General features: G+C 30.7%; 1 protein-coding gene across 1 annotated transcript; it reads right to left on the reverse strand.

The window, feature by feature from the left end:
* Positions 1-517: 517 nt before the first annotated feature.
* On the reverse strand, positions 518-11,399 carry LOC126744193 (uncharacterized). The gene is made up of 7 exons (XM_050451551.1): positions 10,805-11,399; positions 10,493-10,626; positions 4,690-7,051; positions 4,480-4,623; positions 2,795-4,395; positions 2,254-2,686; positions 518-705 (listed from the first exon to the last, which is right to left on the reverse strand). The coding sequence occupies exons 3-7, from the start codon at positions 7,049-7,051 to the stop codon at positions 518-520; spliced, it is 4,728 nt and encodes a 1,575-aa protein (XP_050307508.1). The 5' UTR covers positions 10,493-10,626; positions 10,805-11,399.
* Positions 11,400-11,639: the final 240 nt, after the last annotated feature.

An 11,639-nucleotide genomic window follows, 5' to 3' on the forward strand; every position in this document is an offset into this window, starting at 1 on the left:
TTAAGTTGCTATTAATGTCAAGTGGTGCTGTAGCTAAAGCTATAAGACAATCATAGTTTATTATCGATACAAATTTCTCGTTTTCAATAAATCATTGTAACAAATACCAAACTGCTATTTTATTTTAATATACCCTTGAAACAGGCATAGATTTTGAAATAATAATATGGCAATTAATTGTCTATACATTCCAATAATTTTATTTACATTTTTTAACTCATTTTTCGATATTAGTATTATTTTTAACAGCTATCATTGGGATTTAAAAGATAAAGTTATTCACATTTAAAAATATGTTCTTTTTTATGTAGTTCTGTTTAAAGTCTAACTATTTGATTGTCCAAAATAACAATTTAGCAATATATATAAGAAATTAGAAAAGGGATTTTCATTGTGAAAGCGAATAATTAATCACTTATGGCTTATTTTTGGTAATGCAAAACTCTTTTTAATATTGTTTCGAACATTTGTAATTTTCTTTACGTTTAATAGGTTGGTCCTAGTATTTTAACAAAATTTAACATTTTTCTAATAGTATTAAATATACATCTTCTAAACTGTTATCAAAACTAGATATTCTACTTATGCGATTATCATCACACTTCCACCACTGATCGTTATAATTAACTATAGATGTATAATGACCAGATCCAATGGTGTTTCCATGATGCCTAACAACACTTTTTACTCGGAATATTTGATCATCTAAAATAACACTTTCAGAAGCAAAATTGTAAAATTTAGCATTTATCTTATTCCCTTGAGGGCCAATTCTCTGAAGACATACTACCAAATATTTCTGGCAAGTAACCACTGAGCGTGTTTTTAAATTATTGTTACAGTGTGGGCATAATCTGTCAGAGTCTTTTAGCATTAACATTGAATTAAAATCAATTAAATTGCCACAGTTTTCAGGAAAATAAAGAAAGTGAGTGTATATTACTTGTTCATTTTCATTAATATTAATATTACAGTTTTGACAATTTAAAAGTTCATGAACATTAGCTTTTATAAAAATGCCAAAATCATCTGCATCTAATTTTCCCATCAAAGATTGACAAAACGATTGTGCGTCCATTTGTTGATTTACAGCAAAATTTTCACCATTTCGACCAGACACCAATTGTCGAACTTTTAATGTGGAATTAACTTTCGTGAGCATAATATCATTTAGAGTACTGTTTAGCGCTGTATTTCGCTTTGAAATAGAAACGCGAAATTCGGGTAAACATAAAAATGACTGTATGGTGCTATTTGCATAACATGATACCATATCGCTGTTTAATAAAGCAGGTGGCTTATTAAATAAGTTAAGATTGTTTTCATGATCTGAACTAATATCTATTACCATGTCATTATCTACGCTTTGGCAAGTAGACTCAAATAATGAACTTTGTGTTTGGATTTGCTTGGTATTAAATTTTAGTTCATTAAAACCTTTTGTGAATGGTTTATTGTTATCAACGTTCTGATTTAGCTGCTTCGGAATAAAACCTTTATCATAAATACTAACCACTAGAGATTTATGGTGACTGTAAACAGTATTATAAAAATTGTAACTTAAATTATTAAAATTACTAAAAAGCCAATCAATTTGAGTTTTTGATTTTGTAGTTGATTCGCCAATACTCAATTTGCAACTTAAACTTTTAGATATTAAATAATTTTTTAAACCATTTTCATTTTGATTAATAATATCTTGATTAAAATCACCAATGATTAGTATATCACTTTGTTGATCAATAATGTCTTCAAAACATAGTTTAGCTTGTACAATGCTCAATTTTGGGGGAATATAAACTGCTATGACATAAATTTCATTCAAGTAAAATGTGATTGCTTGAAAAACTATACCAGAGAAATCTTTGGTGTATTTTTTCACTGACTTTATTTTTGCTGATATATTTTTTTTCTTGAAACAAATTATGCCAAAGGGTTTACTTACAGGTCGATCGTTACTCAAGTTGGCAAACACTTCAAAATCATTTAATTTTATATTTTTTTTGTTTTTATATAACCAGGTTTCAACAAAAATTAGGAAATGTGCATCTTTAAAAATGGGATTATTTTTTATAAAATTGAGATTTTTTGGAAGACTTTGCACATTTTGGTAAGCAATAATGTATTTGACATTAGAATCATTAAGGTACTGAGTGTTATAGTTGGATGTTAAAAGCTTGTTTTCTTGCATATTTACCAGTTCTTTATAAGCAGCATCCTTTTCGGTTGCCGGTTTAGGGGCCTTAAACTTACCAATGATATAGAGGCCACTAAGCTTTGTGGCCCGACTACAAGCAACATAGGTACTGGTTCTCGTCATTCCCTTACCAATGTGAACAGCTACTTGTTCATAGGTGGCACCTTGACTTTTGTGGATTGTAATTCCTTCACTGATTAAAAGAGGAAACTGAAGACGCTCAACGTGAACATTGCTGCCTTTTTGAACTTTAACAGCTCTGGCAGCTCTTTCTATGGGTGTCCAAGTGGGTGATAAATACATAGACTTCCTAAGGGACTCGTTTCTCTTTCGGCATTCCTTGCCTGACTTGGAATCAAAGAACTCCATCCACACTCTGTATGGAACTTTATTTTGGTCATAGTCTATTTGCCGTAGGATACCTGTTGCACCATTTACTATCCCATCACTGGTATCTATATTCATTGAAATCATGTATTTAGCGTCTACCTGCAATATTAAACTTAACATTAGGCCAAAACTCTCTGATTTTTTTAAACTTTTAGCATGTTCTAAAAATAAATGTTTTAATCGTTCTGAGCAACTTCCTTTGATTACGTCTCTGGCTTGACTTATTGCTCGCTCGGTCTGAAATGTAGAAAGTTTCATTTCATTGAATGCATCTACTTCTCTATTCGTGGCAAATAAATGCATGGTGTCTTCGGGAATTTGGTCAATACTGTCGACTTCCCTGGACTTGATCAATTGCACATCTTCGTCGGTCATTTTACCAAACGCCATATTGTTTAGGGCAACTGCAAAAGACTTATCTTCACTCTGTCTCATTATTTCTGAAAGTTCAAAATATTTAAAATGATCCCACAGATACGTTCCGCATAATTCTTTATACGGATTTGTTTTTACTGGGCAAAAAATATACATATCCCTTACTGGGGGCAATTGACGATTATCGCCGCATAAAATTATTGAAATATTTCCAAAGATGGCGTCAGACTTAAAGATTTGCTGCAATCTACTGTTAATATGGTCAAACAATCTGGCGCCAACCATGGAATATTCATCTATGATAATTAATTTTAAGTCATACAAATTACAATAAATAGTATTAACGGTGTCATGGTGTAACGGAATTAGTTCTTCACCATACTGACTGACGGGTAACGATAATGCCGCATGTAAGGTTATACCTCCGATATTAAATGCCGCTTTACCTGTAGGCGCACAAAGTAACACTTTTAAACTTTTGGGATTATTACCTGGTATTGAATTAAAATGGCGTAATAACGACTGAGTTATTGCTGTAATCAGGTGACTTTTGCCTGTACCTGCTGGACCACTAAGTGTGCAGTAGAAAGCTTCCCCTTCAATTAGACTGTCTTGCACGACATTAAGGAACTGATACTGCTTGTGATTCAGTTTGCTTATGAGAGCTTCATACTCTGAATCGCTTATCTGATGAGGCGTTGGGAAAGCGATATGTTTTACTGGCGCTTCGTCGTCTTTCTTATCGATGATGTGATTGAATGGATCATAAATGGGGTTGTCTAGTCCATAAGGCATAAACTCATCATCGATTTCTCCACCAAATCCACCATCGTCTAATTGATTTGATCGGTCTTCGGCAAGTTTCAGTGCTTCGTCGATTACCTGTTCATCTAAGACATTGAACTTTTGTCGATTTGTAACAATTTCTTGGTATCGATCTTTGTATATGGTCTGTTGATCAATGTTATCATTTTCAACTTCATCCACTTCATTTCTCCATGGGATGTATAACATTATTTGTTCCCTATAATAGTTAAGAGGGTCTTGCTGAAGTCCATAACTACGATAGGCTAAAATTTTAGCATGACCCCTTTTAACTAAAACGCCACTTCCATCTTTTAAGGGTAAACCATTAGCCTTTGTTTCTGCCTGTTTCTTAAAGAAATCATAATAGGCCGCAAACTCTGCTAAACATATGTTTTCCATTTCATCAGGCCGCTGTTCATAATGTTCTATAAGACCATCACAATAAATATTGGGATCGTCATTGTCCATTTCTTTAAGTTGTGCTAATGGTTTCAACATTTTTGTCCTTTCCTTGATTGGATTTGTATGGATGTATACATAGGAGGTACAGGTGTCATGCATCGGTAGTTGTAACACGCTGTAGGCGGCTTCTTGGGCACTAACTTCGCTCGCATTTAAGAAAGCTGCTGCAAGAGATTTAAGTTTGCCCTTAACATCTAAATTACCTTTTTTAATTTCTTCCATAGTCTTCATTAAAATATCAGAAACACCTCTTTGAGACTTATTGATATAGTTGACTATGTAGGTGCAACAACCATATGGCTCAAAAACTAATTGAATGTCCATATTACTCTTCATCATGGAGAACATCTCAGCATTGAAATTATTAATGAATCCATCTTTTGGCTGCCTTTCTAAAAATAAAGTGGTTTTAAATATGTTGTGCTGTATAACATTAAGATACTCATCCTTAGACATACCAAGGTCAGCCAAAAAGTTTTCGAATGACAAATCTGGTTTATCTTTAAGCCTACGCATTATCATCAAAAACTTTTCAGACATGGCCTTACGTAAATCCGCTTCCTTGGTTTTGTCAATTTTTATTGGCGTTAGAATTACCGATTTATCCATTGGCAGGAATGGGATACCATACCTGCAAACTTTGTGTCCCCGCACTTCTTTTTGACACGATTTAGAATGATGATGCGTATTAAACTGAATTATATCACGGACACTTTCTAAATCACTATTACAGGTAATATACCGGTTCGCGAATTCGGCACACTCTTTGAAACTTTCTGGTGTTTCTTGGAATTTTGGAGCATTGGATAACCACAATAACCCATGTACATGAGGAGACCCACGATGTTGAAATTCTATGCGGTAATAATGATGCTCTATGGGATTTTGTTTAAAGGGTCCATTTTGACTCTTCATATGCTTGAACAGCAGTTTGAACCGATAATCAAAGTATCTGGCACAAGTTATCGGATCTGTTCTAATTAAGCGAGTTTTTTCTAAGTAGGGCATACTCGCGGCCTCCTCTAAAGTAACATCTTTTTGATCAACAACTTGTGCTAATACCTTGATTAATTCGGGCCATGCTGTTTCGGCTGCTGAAACTGTAAAGAACAGTGTAGGGATTCCAAATTGACGAATCATGCACAGTAATTTTGTCTTTTCGTGTTTCCAATAAGCAGGTGAACCTGCAATTCTACTAAGAAAATGGAATCCCATGTCACTTCGAATCAGCTGGTCTAGAAAATTTGCTTGCCTTACTTGTCCAGCTGTATATTTTCCATCCTCATTCCTCTTTTTTCTGAGACATGTTGCAATTGCACTGGATAATTGGATTAGTTGACGTTTTTTAAAGGTATACAACAGATAGTCTGTCCTTGCAAATCGCCTGTCTTTGTGCTGGAGTAGTATTTTCGTCTGGTCAGAATAGGAAAATTTTGTAAGAAATTGCTTAGCATGTCCACAGAAAAGTGTAGGAAATGAGAGTTCATCGCTAAACTGGTCCAGCATCAAATGTATTGGCGTTTTACCTTCTCCTGGGGCAAAACAGATATTTTCTAAGTTACATTTGTCAAGCAAAGTTTCTTGGCCTCCAGGATTTAAGGGCTCTTCTTCTTCATCTAAGAATTCATCTAAATTGTATATGTTATTTTGTTCAATTGAAGATTCTGCTTGAATATTTTTATCGTCATTCTTAGATTCTAGGGGCACTTCCATTGTTTCGAAAAACGCATTATCGAACAATTCTTCAAAGTTTTCACTACACACTGTTTTAGAATTCACGTCCACCACTTTTGAGCCTTCATTTAAGATCTGTGTATAGGATTCTACTTGAGATCGTATATAGTCATTAATATTTTTTTCCCAATCATCTGATTGCTTTATACCTTCTTGTATGTAAAGAGGTTGTTGACACAAAAATCTTGCTGCTTTTAAAACAACTGCGGGCCGTATGGTTTCCAGGAGATAATCATTTTTATAGTTCATTTTTCTCTTGAGCTTAACCTGAATAGTTTGTGTCTCCTCTACATTTCTAGGCAATAATTTGGTCGAAGTATCTATATTTATAGGGACATTGACTATTTGGCCAGTTATGTAACACTGTCGTGCATATCCTACCTGCCGGATTTGCATGAAAGGTAACCTGGCCGACACCATCCTTTCTTCAAGGATAGTCAGATCTTTTAGCTCAACTGGTATAGGGTGAACAATATTGTGATTGCCGGACCAGAACTTTGGCAATTGTCCTTTATAAATATTTGATGAGCAAGACTTGCAGAAGAAAACCCCATCATCATTGCAAATTTGTGTAGTGAATTGGTTTCCAAATTTGTTTTTTAGCACTTGTAGATCTATTTTTTTACATGAAGTGGGAAACCATAATCGCAAACAACAACTGCATACAATGGTGGGGCCTTCTCTTAAAGCTAGTTCAAACTTTGTTGGGCAATTGGTTCTAGTATGTTCCGCCTCCTTTTCATTATTCGCAATTTCATCTGTATGGGATAGCTTTTTAAAAGAATCAATAACTTTTTGTTTTTTCAGAGTTACAGTTTTTGATGACAATGCATCATTGTCATCAATAACCGTTAATGATTTTCGCTTATTAGACTCAATTACAGTTTTATTAAAATTTACCTTTATTGTACTATCCTCTGGAATCTTATCTTTGGGCAACTTTTGTTGCAAATGTACTTCCTTACCTAAGGTTTCTAAATTTTTGTCATTGGTGCCACTCTCTTCTTTTGCCAGTTTCTTGGATAAATATTTTTCTTTTTTCTGGAGGCTCTTTGTCTTAGCAGACTTTTTACTCATTTTTGGCATCTGAAAAATCAACTTCCTTTACAATACAATACAAATAAATATATTACTGTTTATATATACATATATTTCTTTGCAACTAAAAAATAATATATTTGTAACATCATAGTTTTAATTTTGCACCTAGACTACTCAATGTCTGTATGGGCAACACATATATGCTCTAATATTGTAAAAATAAATAACGTACATGGTTACCTAGACAGAAACTAAGCAATCAATAATTACAAAAACAGAACTTATATTGTATTATATGTACCTACACAGATACATATCACATTTTCAAATAAAAACATCCCACATTTTTTACTAAAATTTTTAATTTGGTTTAAGCTTCTAACTGTTACAGGTACAATATCTAACTGTTACAGGTACAACTTTGGAGCCAAATAAATGAAAGATTTTAAATTTAATATTTTATGACTAACTGGTAATAATAAGTATCTATTTACATTTTGCAGTGTTTGATAAAGATGATCTATTTCTTTTTTCTCTTTTTTATGAATAAATATACAAGTTGATAAAATAAATTATTTTTGAACATTGAAAATTTGTTCATTATATAACAGATTGGTTGTATAAAATTTACTTTTTTTATTTATTACTTTTAGAATGTAGTTTTAGACAATTTGTAGAGGTCTTAATGTAGTTTATAGGATTGGATTTTTCAATAATCTCTTCTTTAGATTATCTCTGTGCTTTATTGAGGTAATTACTCCATTTGTAATCCATGGCTGGGCTTTTTTGTTGTTTTTTTTTTCATTTTTGACCACCACCTTAGAATGTTCTATGGAATTCAGTAAATGGGATACAAAAGCCTCTGTTGCCTGTTTAGGATCATTAGATTGAAAGACTTGAGCCCAGCTGTCATCAGAGGAAAGTTTCTGTTTTAAAATATCATAATCAATTTTATATTGGATTTTTGTTGCTGGTTCTTTTTGTTCTGAGTTTTTGCAAAGATTGCGTTTAGTTACGTAAATCATGATTGGGTAATGGTCAGTAATATAGGTGTCTAAAATAAATGACTCAAAAAAGAGCTGTTGTATTCTACTTTTAATAAAAAGATGGTTAATGCATGTTCCTGTATCATATCGTGTGGCATTATTAAAATAGAATGTATAGCCAAACCTTGCTAAAAAGCAAAGGTATTCATGCACAGTTGGTTAATTTACTGCTTTAAGATTTATATTAATATCTCCTGTAAGAATTTCAATCATATTGCTTGGCCTGCAAATATTCAGATAAATCCTCAACAAAAAACTAATCATTTACCTTAGGTGATTTTTAAATTGCAGATATACCAAAAGAGTATTCACAAAACTCAAATATGATTCTAATTAACATTACCTTTGATTTTTCAATTTATTATGAGTAAGTTCTGGATTTAATGTGGATCTGATCAGAATCCTATCATATCCATTAAAGACTCCCTGATTATAGTAGGTGTCATACCCTGCAATTTTGTACAGATCCCAAGACTTTAACTTAAAGGATTCAGGCAATATGAATATATCACAGTATGTTAGCTTGCCCCATTGAAACATGATAACAACTTATCAAAATTTTCCTTGGCACTTCTTATATTTAACTGAACAACATTTATTAACCTAGGTGATTTATTTACTAATTCATGCAATGGCTCCAACTCAACTAGCCGTCCCACTCTACCTTCAGTCAGATTGTCAAGTTCATTTACTATTAGTTCTTGATCTGTTTGTACCATTAAGGTCCATAATCGATTTTATTTCTTAAATGTTTTAAATGATATTGGCATGTGGGACAATTAGTGTTATTGGCTGCATGATGTGATATCATATTTAGTTGCAACATTTTTGTTTGCTTCAACACAGTTTTAAAATTTCTTAAAATTGCTGGAACAATTTGTAGCTTCCTATTCTTCACTATATTCTATGTGTTTTCTTGTGAAAGAACCCCTGACACTTAAAACACCTTAGTTATATTTTGGTAATTGACAATTTATCCAGAAAATTTAACAAAATATTCATTGAAAAGTTGTCAATACATAATACAGAACAAACTATATCACTTTTATCAAAAATGGTTGTATGCATATGTTCTATAAGAATTTCAAAATGTTCTTATTTTAGATTTTATAGCTTATTTAGAATTGTTGTAGTATGACTTATAATATAGGAATTACAATATTTGTGGATAGAAGTTTAAATGTTATATTAAAATAAAAGCAGTACTCTTATTTATACATTGGCTAAAATTAGGCTCTAAATAAATAAAAAACAATGTTAATTAGCAGTAACATTGTATAAGCAAAAACATTGTAAATATTTTTTTGTCAAGAATTATTAAATATCTAAAATCTAAAATCTGCATGTATCTGTAAATTTTCTTAAATATCTGTCTGTATCTAGATGTAGATAATACTAAAGTGAAGCCAATATACTCTCAATATACACTCTTTTCAATAGAAATTGTACTTTTCAGTCATACATTTTATTTTTAGGCTGAAAAAGGGATTAGTGCCCACACAATTTAACCAATATATAATGCCAAGAGATGGAATTTATTTGTAGGCTACTTAAAGTTCAATTAATTTTCACCTTGTAAGAATAAATAAAACATCAATAATAATCTCATAACTTAATTTTTTTTTAGTTATAAATGATTTTAGTTATTAAGGTGCCAAGTTTTTAATTTCTTGTGTTCATCTTCATGATATTATAATTTACTACTTAATATTGCCTAATAACAATATTTTTTTAACAATAAAATAAATAAAAATATCATTAGGGCTGTTTTTATTTTAAAAATTTAAATAGTTGTAATATATATTTATTTAAAAATAAAAAAAAATAAATTATTAATATTTAGGCACATGATTAATAAAGGCACTTTTTAAAGATGTCAATATTTTCATAGGAATAACTAGAAAATTAAATCCCATTAAGATCATAGTAGACATAAATTGGCATCATTGTCATAAAAAATACTTGGAAAAAACACAAAAATATAAAAACTCCAAAAAATCTAATTGGAATAGACTCAAAATAAATAATATGAGAATAAAATGCATTAGTTAAAAAATTATTTTAATTAAATGTAAGCAGATAGTTAATTTTTGCTTTAGAAAAAACATTCTAGAAAGTTTTTATGAAGAATTATATGGTTACTTTAAAAAATACCATTTAACTAAACGGATATTTATATATGTATATATTCTTCTTGACTTGTTTCATACAATAACAGTTATTTTCTTTCCTCTTTATGTATTTAAAAATAAATTTACACATCTGAGTGGTATACACTTTATAAAATGCTTTTACTTTAGATCTCTTAAGACACCCTAAGTAGAAATCATATCTAAAACATACACATCTTTTTCATGTGTAATCACATATTCATACGATGAATAAATTTTAAAACTGAGAAATATAATATTAATAATACATAAATTTAAATAAAACTTACCTTTGATTTTGTAAAATAGAACTATGGAAGACAAATATGTACTATATGGTGCAATGAGTCAAATTTTTCCAAAAACTGCTTGCTTGCTTGCTTGTTTTGTCAATATATGAGTCCAATAATTATTGCTTGAGATCCTAGAAACAATAGAAAATTAACTTATAGCTAAAAATTGTTAATATTGCTCAAAATTAGCACAAAAGAAATATTAAGAAATTCCAAAGGCAATTTTATAACTCATGTCCAGATTTACAATATAAATAGATTTTAAGATTACTGTATTCATAATATGCTTAAATTAACATAAAAACTTACCTTTGATTTTGTAAAATGGAACTATGAAAAACCAAATAATACAATAGAATTCAATGATTCAAATTTGTCCAAAATGTTTGCTTCCTTGCTTGGTTTATCACTGTTGCAGATCTAATAAGCCTAATAATTATTATTGCTAACCTAAAAACTATAATAAATTGATAATTAACACTCAAATAAATTAATAACTAAAAACTGTTTATAACACTTTATAACACACGAATATTCCTCAAAATTAGCATAAAAGAAATTTCCGCGGAAATTTTACTCTTTGATGCAAAAACGGAATATAAAATGGAGGTTTATTTAACCTGGATACACCGGTTGCCAACCGATGCTCTTTTGTTTTTGTTTATTATAAATCACAGCTAACTTTGTACGTGAAGTTTTAAGGCGCTTCCCGATGTAATGCGATGATTCGCAACGGCGACATTTAACCATCGTCGCCACTGACGATATTTTTGTTTTGGAAGTTTATCCAGTTTGAATTATTTTATTGTGATGATCATAAGATTTGATGATTAAGTTTTTGGATCCATAATTATTTAAATTAAATAACAGCGAAATAAGTAATTAAATATAATATTTAAATGAAGGATTTATTTATTTGAAAAGAATATTTTTATCAATTTTTAAATATTATATAAAAATTAATCATAAATGATAAAAAAGCCAAGAAAAAAAACTTTATTTTATTTTTTTCTATAATCTATCCAAATCTATAATTTTTTAAATAAAGAACTTAAAGTAAAAGTTTTTAAATCGTTTTAGGGAAAATGGATTTAGGACTATACAGGCTAATATTAAATGCCACAAATCAATGCGATCAGCCGAA

This window comes from Anthonomus grandis, chromosome 13 (assembly GCF_022605725.1).
Source record: "Anthonomus grandis grandis chromosome 13, icAntGran1.3, whole genome shotgun sequence".
Taxonomy (NCBI): Eukaryota; Metazoa; Arthropoda; class Insecta; order Coleoptera; family Curculionidae; genus Anthonomus; species Anthonomus grandis.

Coding starts and splice junctions, on each gene's coding strand:
- LOC126744193 (XM_050451551.1), bottom strand. CDS start 7,051: ATGCCAAAAATGAGTAAAAAGTCTGCTAAGACAAAGAGCCTCCAGAAA. Junction 4,624..4,689: donor AAACTTTTTGGCTGACCTTG/GTATGTCTAAGG, acceptor CTTTATTTTTAG/AAAGGCAGCCAAAAGATGGA. Junction 706..2,253: donor TAGTGGCCTCTATATCATTG/GTAAGTTTAAGG, acceptor GTGTTATTTTAG/ATGATCAAATATTCCGAGTA.